At 32.5% G+C, this 15864-nt stretch overlaps 1 protein-coding gene across 1 annotated transcript; it reads right to left on the bottom strand.

Moving 5' to 3' along the window:
- Window positions 1-5194: 5194 nt before the first annotated feature.
- Window positions 5195-7370, bottom strand: LOC100810645 (protein LURP-one-related 6). Its single transcript, XM_041010132.1, has 3 exons — window positions 6559-7370; window positions 5764-6012; window positions 5195-5607 (listed from the first exon to the last, which is right to left on the bottom strand). Exons 1-3 carry the CDS (start codon window positions 6781-6783, stop codon window positions 5446-5448), a joined length of 636 nt encoding a protein of 211 aa, XP_040866066.1. The 5' UTR covers window positions 6784-7370; the 3' UTR covers window positions 5195-5445.
- Between the last annotated feature and the right edge of the window lie 8494 nt (window positions 7371-15864).

Genomic DNA, 15864 nt, shown 5'->3' with positions numbered 1-15864 from the left:
CAGTTCAGAATGAAGAACTGTTCTAAGCTCAAAACGAAAATGCTAACAATTCTGGAAAAAGAGTTTTCACATTTTAGAGTTTTGTTTCAAAAGGTTGTTTAGTTTAAAAAAATTTGACTCAAGGTTTAAATTTTAAGTGTGTTTTTCATAGGAGTTTTCAGTCTTAGTGATAGTTAAATACAATAAACAGCTTAGAGTAAAAAAAAATAGTGTAAAGAGAAAGAAGGAAGATGATGCATAATAATTTTTATGCTAGTTCACCCTAAACTTGGGTTGTTTAGTTCTTATCCTTCAAAATGATATTTCACTAACACAACTAGTCACTATTAGATCAGCCAACCACTGGATTTCAACAACCTGCCAGCAACCCCATTGAACTTCACACTTAGCCATTGTTGGACCAGCAACACCACTGGTTATAACCTTTGCCAGCCACTTGATGATCTTTCAACAACAAAGGGTTTCTATGTTTGGATTACACAAAGACAAATTTCTCCTCACAAGAGGGTTTCCACTCAAGAGAATACAATATCAAACTTCTATCTAAGATCTATTTTAATTTAGAAGCTTTTATAAAAGTAGGTCACTCTATATTGAGAGGGTTGAAGCAACAATGATAGATTTCTCACACGGAACACTTGGCTCGAGTTGGAAGGCTTTAACTTGGCTTCATGATGCTTCTTGATGACCTCTTAATGATCTAGAGAAGATGATTGTAGTGGAGCCCACTCAACTGATAGACTTCTAGAGGAAGCAGAGAAAGGTGACAATTGTCAATTCATGATAGCTTGTAGAGTCATTCTGAGGAACCTTTCCAATTAGCATTATGAAGGTACATCAGAATGGTGATTCTGATGTCATTTGAGAAAAGATCCATATGAAAGTAGATCATGTTGATGAAGTTCAACTGATATGGCTTTCTGAAGAAACATAACTTCATCAATCTTAACACATCATCACAACACAAAACATTCTAAAGTAGATTGCTTCATAGAGATAAAGTGAAGGTAAAATTGTTGATGTGTTAGTGTTTTATCCAAAATTAGACTACATAATGTTCACAATCTTCCATTCTAATGTCTTACATCAGATCTTCTCATGGACAATTTAAACTTCCAACTTGGTTGCATCTTCTAATGCAGTTAGCATTCACTTTCTGATGTGCTCTTAGAATATGTGGCAGCATATGAAAAGTGAAATGATATCAACTTCAATCTTTTGATGTGCCCTCTGTATGTTTGTCATCATATGGAAGATGTGATGTTCTCTTTGAGGTGCATTATGAACTCAATTATGAAGTTCAGTCTTCAAATTCAAGATCTTTATCATTATGATGTAGACTTTGATGTAGCTTCATTCTGATCTTGGATGCTCTGCCAGAATCAAGTACATAGGTGGAAGCATTCTTTATCATGCAAATAGGCTTCAATGGATCTTCAAAGTCTTTTACTCTTAACAATAGTTTTGAGACAACCTTTTTAGAGCACCTCAGAAAGCATATACATGTCTGCTTTTTAATAAGTTTAACACAAAAACACTTAAGCAGAATGTTAGTCATCACATAAAATCCATCATCCTTATAATTTAGATTGTTGATGATTTATCATAATTAAAACCAAGGATGTGGATTCAACAATAAAATCATAACAGATATGGGGAGGAGCACAACCGTGTGGTTAGGGAGCATAATTGTTCTGATGGAGTGAGCAACTTCAACACTCAAATTTTGGGGCAACGCATTTGTTCTTCGAGAAGCACGATCATTCTTGGAAATCTAATGTTGTTCTCTATTTTGCAAAAATTAGAGAACAACCTTCTTGACTTTAGCATGGGCATGTTTGGATGAGCACGATCGTTCTCCCAAAAAGCATGGTCATGTTCTTCATCAGAGTACTCTTTTCAATCTTTTTTTTTTTGCGTTTTTACAACATTTTGATGCCTCTGAACCAGCTGTTAAGCATCTTATAAAAATCCATGAGTTTTGCCAACAAATTATGATTAAAATATGTCAAAACATAACAAAATCCCTTGCCCATAATATGTACAATTTCGGTTTATCAATAGACTTGTCGATTTTCAAATCTATCTTAAGAGGGATAAACAAACCAATATATTTGATGTAGCCATTGCTAACCTTGCCCATCATGCTAATCATCAATCAGGTCAGATTACCAGCATCATTCTCAATCCTCTAAAGATCATAGATCTTCACCTTCCACCTTAGACACTAGTTGCCCACTTTTCATTTGCTAGTTTTGTGACAAGCATGGCCACACTGCCAAGACATGCTACAAACTCCATGGTTATCCTCCAAAGTTGGGTACAAAACCATTTATTCACAATGTGCAGTGACTTTCCTTGGCTTTTTTACTCTAGTGCCTCTAATCACATCACCAATGATCTTGCAAATCTAACTTTGTCAAAGGAATTTGGTGAGGATGAGCACCTTTTTATTGTTGACAGTAAATCACTCTCCATTTTAAATATCACTAACACCACATTAATAACTCCTACCAAGTTCCTTACCCTTAACGATGTTTTGCATGTTCCTAACACTACTCAAAATCTTGTTTTGATTTCCCAACTTTGCCAAACTAATCGTGTTTCCATTCAATTTTTACCTTGGAATTTTCAAATTAAGGATTTAAGGATGAGGAAGATGCTACCTCAAGGAAACAATGAAGACAACCTTTACAAATTGCCATATTTCCACCTTTTTGGCCAAATAAACCATGCTATAAAGCCTCCTTATACTAAAATTGTGGCACCACCACCTTGGTCATCCAGATTCTAGAGTCCTTAATCATGCTCTCAAGCATTAGAGTCTTTCATGTGTTACTTCTAACAATAAATATTTAGATTGTTCCTCTACAATTTTGATACTCTAGAATAAAATAATATTATTTTATTTAGTGCCTAGCATGTTCTATAAGTAGTCTTAAAGAAATAATACACTTAAAACCACTTGCAACACCCGAGAAAATACCATTTTATTGTTCATTTAATTTTAAGTGGTCTAATAAGACAAGTAACAACATTAAACTTAGTTCATGAAAATATTTCACCATGCAAAATGACAAACCATTTCTTACACCTTTGCTCTTAAGCCTTTTGACTAACTCTTTTAGTGAATGAGATTCAAATGCACATTTAAGCCTTCTACTTATAATAACCCGAGAGTCACTACATGACACTACCTCACTTTATACTCGAAAGACTTTATTTTACTTTAATTAAAACTCATAAACTTAATTTATTCATGTAATTTCTTGTGAAACTTTTCACATTTCAAAACCAACCAAAAAAAAGTAACTCATAACTCCAGGATAACACATCACAATGGATTGTGAATTATATATATCTTACCGGGCGAAATATTTTCAGTTAGCCGAATGTATTGAGAGAGAGACTTAGCAAAAAATAATTTGTTATGACTTTGGATAAGATGATGAGATTCGATCGTTATGAAAGCTAATTCGGCCAATATTTGAAATTTAGATAAAGGTTAGAAGATAAGTGAGTCAAAGTTCAAGTTGTCACTAACATCACGGAATATTAGCTAAAATCAGTTGAAAATGTGAAGACCCCATGATCTAGGAAGTGGTTCCTGAAAAATCGGAATGTGGGAAGTGTGTCTCATTGCTACCTAGCTAAATTGTGAAAATATTAGTCAAAATCAATCAAAAGGTAAGAGGTCATGTACGAATGTGCATAAACACAATCTAGGATCAATTAGTTTAGATTTTTCAAGTATAAATAGTAGTTTCTAAACGTTTGTATGGACCTTCAATAAAAAAACAATATATGCAATTATATTTCCAATTATCTTTGAGTTTCCTTGTCGATTTTACTGTTTCTCTTCTAAATTTAGCCTTTGCTTTGCTTCTTTAACATTCTATTAAGAATCACCCCAAATCAAGTGTTTTTTTGTAGTAACTTGAGAGCCCACACCCAAGTCAAGAGACAAATTTCTCCTCTCAACAATCAAATCGCTTGAGTTACTTTTCAAATTTTAAAATCATGTCAATGTAGTCATAGCTGAATTCATTTCAATTAATCGTTAAGATTTATCTGACAACAATATAGAACTCTCAAAAGGTAAATAATGTAAACAAATAAAAAAGAAGAATCACATTTTCAGTTGATTTTTTATAATGACAATTATTTCAATTTAAAAAATTAAGGATAAATCTCCTTTTTAGTCCTTAAAAGTGTTAAATGTCATTACATTACATGAATCTTTGGAACTAAGAAAATTTCAAATAAATTTTTAAAATTTTCAATTATTTTTAGTTTGTACGGCCAAAAATTAATCTCATGTTGAAGTTTAATGCATGTGTAGATTCAATATTATTACTATATATAAATTTTATCTTTGTAAGATTGCAACGACTGATGAATACATGATATATAATGCATGGATTGGTCGAAACTACATGCACAGACAGATATCGCTAGAGCAGTTAGACTTTTAAATCATGCAAAACGTAGGCTCTCTGCTTTTTCTTGTCTAGTTAGGTGAAAATTTGACGAATCCTATGTTTAGAATCATCTTTAGTTGCTAAGAACATCGCACCAACTCTGTTTATACATAAAGATGAGTTTATTTAATTTTTTTTTAAGAAAAAACTTTTTATATAATCGTTTTTTGAGAAATAGATAAGATTTATTTATTAAAATAAATAAAAAATTATTTTTTAAAACAAAAATAATTTTAAAAAATATATATTATAAAAACAAAAAAGTACTTATTTTATTAAAATAAATAATTATTTCAATAAATAAACTTAGACAAACTTACCCATAATTTTAAGATTATATATAATCACTTTCTCTATTTAAGCAGAGCACCCTTGCCAAATTATTGGCGTATTAATTCAGTCCCCGAACAAGGAAAAGGATGCTTACATTCAACAAAAGCAAGCAAGCGCACACATATATATATATATTGGTTTCGACTTAATTATATCCATTACACAAAACTAATCATTATTACTTGGATATAATACATGCATGAATTCACAATCCTTGAGATTCTTTTCAACCAAATTAATCAAAATCCGTACCTAATTTATTCAATTAATCGGTACTTATAAAGTTCCAAACTTTTCAAACTCATTCATCACCAATCAATTATACACAGATTCGAAATCAGCCTATAAACGATAAGCACTAGGAACGATACTTAAATAACTTTCACATTCGTCATTGTCAAACCAGTCATTCGAATTAACGAAATTACATGCAATTGCTTAACGCAAGTAACAATCCAATTTCCCTTCCATAATATACAAGGCATCTTCCTAACCTGGTTAATTGTCCCCTTAATTCCTCCAAAACCCTCTCTATCCCCTTTAGCTTCTTTCATATATACACATTTGTCATACGAGAAAAAACCACTATTGGTTTTAATTATAAAATAATAATTCAGCAAAACACAGCACGCTAAGCACAATTTTGGACTCTGCAGTATGTGGATTCGCCATAAATGTAGTCAAGGATGGCAATGACTCCAAAAACAAACGCTTGATCGATCCCTGGTTTCACCACCACATGATACAGATCCTTACTTTCCATCAATTTCTCCACTTCCTTGTTCACCCCAACCTGTGTATAAATTAAGCATCCACTCATTAATCATCAACTTATTTTTTTAATTAATTCGTAAAAATCGAACACTGATGAAAGAACTTTATAATAACTCATGCATTCTACATCGTTTATAGAGTAAATTAATATATAGACTTGCATATAATTACCTACCTGTGCTATTACGTTGCCTCTAACATCAACAATGCTACAACTCCTATCAGGGAAGTAACCCCTGACCTCAAAGTCCCAGCCCTTGTTACTAGAATTCCTGGGTTCAATGGAGATTCTAATCGCATTGTTCTTAACCAAACAACAATTATTGGGCTCTTTCAAGCTGAAAACCAGGCTCTGTAATCCTTCATAGTTTACACTATAACCATTCCACTTCTTGTAAATGCCAAGGGCCTCAACCATGCCTCCCTGCACATTACAAAGAGTTAAATTCAAGTTGCAAGTTTTACCTTTGTAATAGCAAATCATTGCAACATAAATTGCTTCGTGTGTTGAAGTAAAACTCCCTAGATGTGGCAAATTAAAACAGTTCATTAAAATTTAAAACCCTATAGAAATAAATGTTTGTATTTTTTTTACATCATATATACTTACCAACATCATTAAGTAATCAGTCGAATTCACCAGCAGATATTAGTTATAAATAAAATTAATTAATACTTCACACTAATATTATTATGGTATAAAAAATACACATTTATTTGAATAGGATGTCATTGGCCAATAATCAAATACTAATCTCTAGAAATATTGAGTTCTATTTGAAGGAATTAGTATATCATAACAAGTTTTATATCATAGACAAAATCGAATTTCCTTATCACATACTTAAAAAAGACATGATTATCTTTATTTATATATACAGACACATACATGCATAGTCTAAAAAGAACTTCATAATGATGAGGCATGATATTTTCACACCACCCGCATGTATTATTTATGCATATATACCTTTCGACGCATGAGAAGTAAAGCATCTCCTTCCCCATCTCTTAGAATCAACTGTCCCTTAGTGTCATGAATCCCACAACCATCAACCCTGAAAACAACCCTCTGGCCACTACAATCCGTGACCACAAAACCCCCTCCATTCACCACATGAGGCCTCTTCCTGACCCCAAGCACCGTCTGAGAAGATGAACAATATAGTTTGCTAATGATAGCCATCATGCTCATCTTCCAACACTTAATGCTCAATTTCTTTCTCTATATATCTTTTTGTATGTAAATACCGTAAATTAACTTCTTGGCTCTATCTTTCTACTTGCTCACAATAGTTGTAAAACTTGTTGGCTTTCCCTAAATGCCAACCTATTAGTTTTACATATATACACAAAGCATTAGGGCCTATCATTGAAAGAAAAATAATATGTTAACTAATGAAAAAGGGGTTTTTCTCACTTGTGTGACTAGACTTCTTGGTCTATGCTTGTAGCCTATAGGTTTGGCAAGTGTTGACGTATAGGAGATAGAAGAATCTTACGAGGCATTATTGGTTGAGTTTGCTTGTGGATGAGATGAAAATTTGGGCATGTTCACATGTGAATTGCTTAACTTAACACCCTTTTTTTCTCTCTCTCTCTCTCTCTGATAATTAGCCCAATTGATAGGATGCGTAGGCGTGTTAGACTACTCTTTTAGTTACGGTAGATTGACTTGCCATATGGGGTTTTAGCTGTGTTGGAAATTAACATATGGAGTGCCAAAACCTTGAGATTTCAGAGAAGTCTCAGGGCAATGTTGACAAAAAATAAAGTACGAAGTGGTTAGAATCGTTAGATAGGGATTTTCAAAACAGTGTCCAAACTCCAAAGCTTTTGAAATTCGCTAGAGCTAATCAAGCCTGCAATTCAAAGAGGAATAATTAAAATTTTAAAGTATACGAATCTTATAATTGCTTTTGGATGGGGAAGAAAAAAACACAAGCACGTTGTTGGGTACCTAGATGACTCGATGATATATATTATATAGCATGCACCTTCATCAAAATTTATTTTTCTTCATAAAAATATCGTTATATATATTTATTTATCGAATCATCTTAAACGAAACACTTTTGTATAAACTTCAGGCATTTGGTTTAGGTACAATATAAGCAAATAAAATATTAATACAAAGTTGGCATGTATTAATAAATATTACTGTTGCTTAATATATAAAATTTAATTGTGAGAGTGATTATATTTAGATACTTATTATTTACAAATATTTCAATAACATCTTTCATTTCTCTATAAGTTTTTTCTTCTCATCATATCATTGATATTATCAATCATTTATCTTTCATCTTTTCATATCTTTCTCAAGATGATTACACCTTTTACGTGTTTAAGGAACATTTTCCTTAATTTAATTATATATATTAGTATTTCATTGACTTTAGTATCCAACAAAGGTAACAATAGGAGTGTGGCATCTTACGAGATAGTTGTCAACGTCGTGCTCATGACACGTGGTGGACTGAAGATGTGAATCATGGAGACGCGGCCAATAGTCGTTTTCTCGGATATCTCAAGAGCATTTGGATTTTGGAGTTTTGGATCTTCTAAAATTAGAGAACAAGTGGCTATAATTTACATCTTAACTAATTTATTAACATGATTTTTTGTTGTTGTGAAATTAACAAACCCCAATTTATTACATGATACTGTTTAATAAAGAAAAGTCGTATACAAAAGAACAATAATATAATTTTGTATTATTTGTTTAAATCTATAGATTTATATTTTAAAACATTAAATTAATTATTAAATCAATAAATAAATCAACCAGTGCCATAACTATCATCCCCTTGCTTTTGTAGAGACTGTAATGTCTTTCAGAAAAATATATATTTTGAATAAGCAAATGCTAACAAGTGGTTCTAGTTAAGGAATTAAAAATAGAGTTTTTATTAAAAAACATCAAACATTAATGTATTTTTTGTAATTTTAATACATTTTCAATGTGAATTTCAATAAAAAAATATTTTTAATATCTTAACCAATGTCCTCATCCTAAAAGCATTGGTTAGCAAGTTCCTTTTGAATATTGTAATTAGATGTTATGCATGTTTCGGCTCATTTATGTTTATACATCAATGAAAAATAACAAATAAATAAATATAAAATGATTATTTCAATAACTTAACTCTAGTTAATGTTTTCAAAACTATTTGCATAACCCAAACTGTAGTTGTGAAATAGCATACCCAAAGGCAATCCAATGTATATTTATTTATTTATGTCTAATGTTAAGTCTCTTAAAAAATAAATTAATTAATGTTCAGTTATTCAAATATTTATAATATTATTTAAAAAAATATTTTAAGCTTTTTGAGATATAAACGGAACTATAAAGAATTATTAGGGCAGGGGGGCAAAAATATTTTCAAATGATAAGCAAAACCATATGACTAATTTCTTCTGCTGATAAGTGTTTACAATTTAGTCTAACGAAAAATAAAATATAATATATGTAAGGAAAATAAATAAATATATTTGCTTTTGATGAAAAAGGCACATACAAAAAATAAAGCATTCATAGGACTTAAAAGCTAAAGCTAAGATGGATTAAAATTATTAACTTCTTTTTTCTTAAAAAGAGAGAAGAAAGAGTTCTTTGATCATTTGTCATATTTTAACAATTCAACTGCAATTTTTTTTTTTAAAAATAACATAAATATAAAAGATAAACACTGAAAAAATTAATCTATTAACTCAATATGAATAACACTAATTTTTTTTATTAAAAAAAATAATTTGAGAACAAAATAATATTTAACAATAACAAGTTGAATGTAATATTTAAGTCCAAAGCAAAATTATTGTGTGTCCAAAATCTATATATATATAGGAATAAGATCAGCAGAATAAGATCAAACGGATAAATAGGAAGTAAGAATGCAATACGATAAATGGAAAAGAAAATATAAACTTGTAAAACAGATATCAAGGGCACACCGGAGACCGGCTTACAAATCCCAGGTTTTCATAAATAAATAAACCGAAGCGGTGGCAGAGCCGCACAGGATCGGTAAAGAGAGAGAAGAGGAATGAAAATATAAATTTATTGAAACTTGAAAGAAGCGCTTACAAAAATCTTGTTTCAGAGCACCTCTCTTCAGAAACCTGAAAAATGGCCAAATGAAAGGGTGCCTCACAACATACTTGAGGACTCCTTATATAGCCAAAAATCTAAGACCGGTAGTTGTCGGTAGTTTTGACCGGGACTATTTGACTGTTTGTTACAAGACAAGTAGTTTTGACCGGGACTTTAATGGCTACAGGACAGGTAGTATTGTTCAGCATTAATTACACATTAATTACAAACAGACGGTTTTGTGACCGAATTTAAATTTAATCTAAACAGATACCAAAACAATCATCTTCGTTTTGGTAAAAGGGGTCTTCTTCTTCTTCTTCAGCAGAACTTGTTTCTTCCTTCTTTGAGGATGAACCTTCTTCTTCCTACTGTAACATTTGCAGAACTTCCTTTAGATTTTTAGTTAGGACCTCCTTTGATTTCGATCCTGCTAAAAATGCTGCCAGATGAGACTTTTGGTTCAAAAACACAGAAGTTTCTGGATCAACTGCTTTGAGGAATTCTGGATGGGATTGAAACCAGAGTTTTACTTGTTCTGGATCTGCTTTGGATGAGTCAAACTGTGACCACCATTTTAAAAATGCGTGTCTTTGTAGTGATGGATATTAGTTTGTCTTTTTAGTCTTGCTGTAACGATATTGCCATGAGAAGATCCATGACAGTGCAAAGCTTGAGAAGTATTTAAGATCTGCTGGAATTCGTGATTCCTGCGAATTGTATTGTCTCTCAAATTGAGCAAATCCTTGTTGGACTGTTTCTGGAAATATCTCTGGAATTGGTCCAAAGAAGTCCTACCATTGCAAAAACCAATTGGGAAAATTGTAAATTGTATTGGTCTTGAAATATATCAGCCATGAATGCTTGAAGCGGGTATTTTGGTGCCAAAACACCTTAGTCCAAGCATCAACATAATCCCAATAGGTATAACCTACTGGATCAAATGGAACTGAAAATCTCTTTCCTTTGTTCAAGTTTGAACCAAAGTGTCTTGGTTGAAGAACTTTTAGTATTTGGATTGTGGAATGGGTGTTTAATGTTTGGTCTTTTGGATCTTTGAAATGTTTGATAGATACTGAATTTGAATCTACCAAAATCAATTCATAAAAATTTCTTGTCTTCAGGATGGTGGTTGGTTTGTAGTGAAATCCTGGTGGGAAAGCCTTGGCCGTCGCCTTGAAGGCATTTTTGTCCCAAAATTCAGGTTCCATCTGCAAAACAATTACAAATTTATTTTTATAAATATAATTGTTAGTTTTTTTTGGTAGGTGGTGTTTGAGCTTTGGCTAAAGGTAGTTTCCCTTTAGGATTGATAGTTGTTTTGGTCATTGATGCATTTTGGATCATTGTTTGTAAATTTGATTCAGATTCTGAGGCAATGTCTGCCCAAGATTTTTTGATTATTTTTGGAAATTTGGTTAGACCCATGTCTTGAAGGGCCTGAAGGGTTTCAATTGGCCATGCATAGTCGGCCGATGTTTGTTTGGCGGTTGCTAGTTTAGGAGATTCCTGAGTGGATGACTCAGGTTTGATTGAGGTAATCTGGGTTGATGACCCTTCTAAATTGGTTTTCTGGGTAGATGACCTAGCCTGGGTTGGTGACCCAGAAGAGGTAGATAATTTCTTAGTAGTTGGCTTTGGAAGAGCCAGTCTGGCTCCTTTCCTTGTACTTCTTCCTCCCCTTAGGGAGATTCCCGATGCCTTAGGAGGCATTACCACTTTTCTGTAAGAATTCACGTGTAAGGTAGTCAGGTAATGAATTTGAGGTGCCCTTGATGTATTCTATGTCAAAATCAAAGACACTTAAAATTGCTTGCCATCTTGCAAAAATTTGTTTTAAGGCAAGGTTTTTAACATCTTTTTGTAAAATATCTTTGGCTGATTTACAATCAACTCTGATTAAAAAATTTTGGTTTAATAAATCCAATTGAAATTTGGAAATGCACAAAACAATTGCTAAAACTTCCTTTTTAACAGTTGAATATTTTAATTGTGCAGGATTCTAATGTTTTGATGTGTATGCAATGACATGATCTTGGCCATGGACTCTTTGTTTGACGATGCCACCATAACCTATGTCTGAAGCATCAGTTCCGACAATTTTAAATGCCTGTGGAATAGGATGATACAGACATTTTATGGATTGGACTTTGACTTTGATTTCTTTAACTGTTTGTGTATGGAGGTCAGACCAAGGAGGCGGATTTTACTTCAGCCTATCATGCAATGGCTTGACAAAATTGTTTAAATAGGGGACAAATTCTCCTACGTAATTTAGACAACTTAGAAATCTTTGTAACTGGGTTTTGTTTAAGATTTGGTTGGAAAATTTGCTAGCAAACTCTATTGACCTTCTTATTGGAATGATTGTACCTTGATATATATTGTGACCAAGGAATCGAATTCGAGTTTGGAAAAGATTGATTTTTGATTTGAAGACTGCCAAACCATTTTGTTTGATGATATGGATGAAAGTCTGGAGATGTTTGAAATGTTGGTCAATGTTTTGGAAAAAGATTAAAACATCATCTATGTAGACAATGACAAATTTTGAATAGGGATTAAAAATATCATTCATAATTTTTTGAAATTTTGAAGGGGCATTCTTTAGTCCGAATGACATCACATTCCATTCATATTGCCTGAAAGGTACAGTGAACGCTGTTTTGTACCTATCTGATTCTTGGATTTGGATTTGCCAGAATCTAGATTTCATATCAAATTTTGAAAATATCTTTGCAGAATTTAATCTATTAAGTAAGTCTTTTTTGTTTGGAATAGGATACTTAATCCATTGTAATGCTTGATTTAGTGGTTTGTAATTTATGACTAAGCGGGGTGTTCCATGCTCAATCTCAGATTGTTTGTTGACATAAAAAGCCGCACAAGACCATGGGCTTTTGCTTTTCCGGATTAGGCCTTTATGTGGGACATATCAAGCAAATCCTTGATTTCCTTTTGGCAGTATTGAAGGAGTTCTTTGTTCATTTGGATTGGTCTGACTTTTGTGGGAATTTGTTTTTTCCTAAAGTTTTTCTCATAAGGGAGATCAACAATATGTTTCTTTCTATCCCAAAATGCATGTGGCAAATCAGAACAGACAGTTGATTCAATATGATTTAATAAAGATTAAATTTTTTCTTTTACTTGGGGTTTTTCCAGTTGTATCTGAATATTATTAAAAGATACGTCTTCTTTTAAGAAGTTAATTTGATTAATCTTATTTTCTATAAGATTTATATTTCTGGAGATTGGTTTAGTAGAAAAATTAAATATAATTTTTCTTCCTAAGTAATTTGTGGTTATTCCTTCGTTAGATATTTGAATAGGAAACAAGGCTCGAATGAAGGGGGTTCCTAGGATTACTTCGTTTTTAAGGTTTTTTACCAGAAGAAAGTTTGTGTTAATCCTAAGACCTAGGTTCTCAATGATTGCATTTGATAGCTTAAAATTAATTTTTAATTTTGAGCCGTTTGCCGTACTTAATTTTTCTGAGGTTTTCTCAAAGAATTTTGTAGGAATTAATCCTTCTAAAATGCAGTTTGAATCAGCCCCTGTGTCAAATAGGGTCATCGTTTCTAAAACAAAATCATTAATAATTATTTTTATGTTTATGTAAAATTTTTGGATTTTAATCTTGTTGATTAATCCCATAAACATATCATCTTCTAGATTTTCTGGTTGGTTTTCCTCACTGTTGTTGGCACTTTCAAAATCACTATCTTCCTCAAGCTGAGAAAGAATGATCTGATGAATTTCTTGTTGTTGACGAAGTTCTTTTACCTCTCTTTTTAGATTGTTTATCTCTGTTTGGAGATCTTGGATTGTCGTTGGTTTGGTTGAAGAATTTTCTAATCTTTTGAGTATGTTACTTACATCAAATTTGTTGTTTGTAATAAAATCCTTTTGTCTAGGTTTTACCTCTAATGTTTTCTTGAGTTTTTCCAGAAAAACCTTCTTTTCTTGGGGGTCAAGTATGGAATTGATTGCTTCAAACAAGAGATCTTGTTCTCTCGTTAGAGTATTGATTTGCCCATCATCATCATCTGTTGATGATAGTTGGTCATCTTGTTGGATTAAGTTTAGGTTTTCATCGAAAAGCATGGAGGATGAAGTTTCTGTTTCTTCCTCCGAGGTTTCTATAAGCAAATTGTTTATTTGCTCTTCAATTACGGGTTCTAGGTTAAGGTTTCTTAACTTCTTTTTTTAGTCTACAATATTTGCTAATGTGGCCTTGTTTTCCACAATTGTAGCACGTTATTTTTTATTTTATTTTTTGTTTAGGATTTTCCATTTCTATACTGGTTGATGGTTTGTGTGAGTATCTCCTCTTTGGAAATCTCTTTGTATTGACCGGTTTGTTCTCATGGATTTCTTTTCTAGATGATTGTTTTTTCTTTTGTTTTGGACAGGCCGGTAGACCAAATTGTTCGCAGAAAGAACCTAAATCTTTCTTTGTTTGAGTCTTTTCTTTGGATAATTGCCTCTGAATTTTGTCATCCTGACAAATTTTTAAGGCTACCTTTTGGACATAAGAAATTAATTGACCATAGCTTAAACTTTCATATGGAATATCTCCATTGACAAATTGACTACGGATTTTATCTCTAACCTTGTCTCCTAATGATCTGGGAAGACCGGCTAGAAATTTTTCTTTCCAAAAAGGTTGTTGACTATCTTCTCTTGTGTAAACCCTAGTTAGGAAAGTATCTCTGTACCACCTAAAATCCGCTAAGGTTCTACACTTAAGATTTGATAATAATTCTTGCAGACCTATCTTTCCACAAGGATGGGTCTCCAATGAAATGTTGAGCTATTGTAAAATTAATGTGTTAACAGCGTCAGGAATCTCTTTATCATCGTCATTAGTAATGACTTTTCCATTGAGATCCGTCTTAACTGCGTTGTAAATTTTTTATTTTCTTCATTAGTGAGATAATTATCCCACCATCCTTTCAGTTGTCCAGAAAATCTTGCCACTAAATATCTATAATGGTCTCTTCTGAACATTCATGGGAGGTTTGGTAAGCTGTAGCTACCATGGTCATATGTTGGAGTGTATTCATGATGTTATACTCTGTTTGTGCATCTATGTTCCATTCATAGATGTTTTTGCACTAAAACTCTTAAAATTGTTTTCACTTTTTCTTCTAATAGAAGGTCAGGGGCAGTCGGACGTTGATAATATAATTTGGAGGGTGTTTTCCAATGTTTGGAATTAATTGGATTTATATTCTTTTTTGACACTGATCCTATTTCAGTTGTGTTATCCGAGTTTTGGTCACTATCTTCATTTATAACATTAATTAATTTGGAGGTACTTCTTGTTACCATTTTGGAAGTATTTTCCATGGTTTGGGGAGTATCTAGAATGACCTTAAGTAAACTACCAATCTTGTTTAGTAATTAACTATGATTGTCGCCTACGCCTTCAATTAAGGATTTAGTTTTTCTAAGTTCCCTAATTTTTCGTTTAGCCTTCTCACTAACTTTGAAAGGTTTGAATAAAGGTTTTTCAATGGGGATACTTGGCGAAGCTTCCTCAATTGATTTTTGTTTAGGAACTACCTTAGTTTTAATGGTTTCTCCTAAAGCTTGTAAATATTTATTGGTATAATTTGCCTGTTCCATTAGGCTCTTAATGTCTTTAGAGGTTACTTCCTCGTTGACATCTTTTGTCTTGAATGGAATTGCCATGACAGGTTTATTGTTACTGTCTTTGATATTTGTAGTTGATATTGTGTTGCGGGAGGTAATTCCGATTGGATTAACTCACCATCCTTCACTTGCCAATTTGTTATGACATTTGTTGTTGGATCACCTATGATGTCTTGTTTCCAAGGGTAATCTATATCCTTTCTGATGGCATAAGCATGAAACCAATCAAAGAAAAGGACATTAATTTTGACTCTTTCCACAAATTCGTAGAACTTTTCTTGGATTTGTTTTCTGTTTATACCCTTGTAATGTTAGAAAAACCATCTCCTTTGAGGCTCATTCTCCGGAGAATAAAATTTTTTCCTAAGGGTTTCCTTATCAATACTAAAGTTGTCAGATAACATCATAAGGTTCCATAGAAGAGTATGTTGGGGATTGGATCGACTGTTGGTCGTCCTCTTGTTCTTGGTTGTAAGTTGTTCTAGGTATGCTAGAAGTAGTGTCTAATCCTTGGAGGTT

This window comes from Glycine max, chromosome 15 (genome assembly GCF_000004515.6).
Source record: "Glycine max cultivar Williams 82 chromosome 15, Glycine_max_v4.0, whole genome shotgun sequence".
Classification (NCBI taxonomy): domain Eukaryota; kingdom Viridiplantae; phylum Streptophyta; class Magnoliopsida; order Fabales; family Fabaceae; genus Glycine; species Glycine max.
Note: the sequence above shows the minus strand (reverse complement) of the source record. Positions and strands in the feature narration are given on the sequence as shown.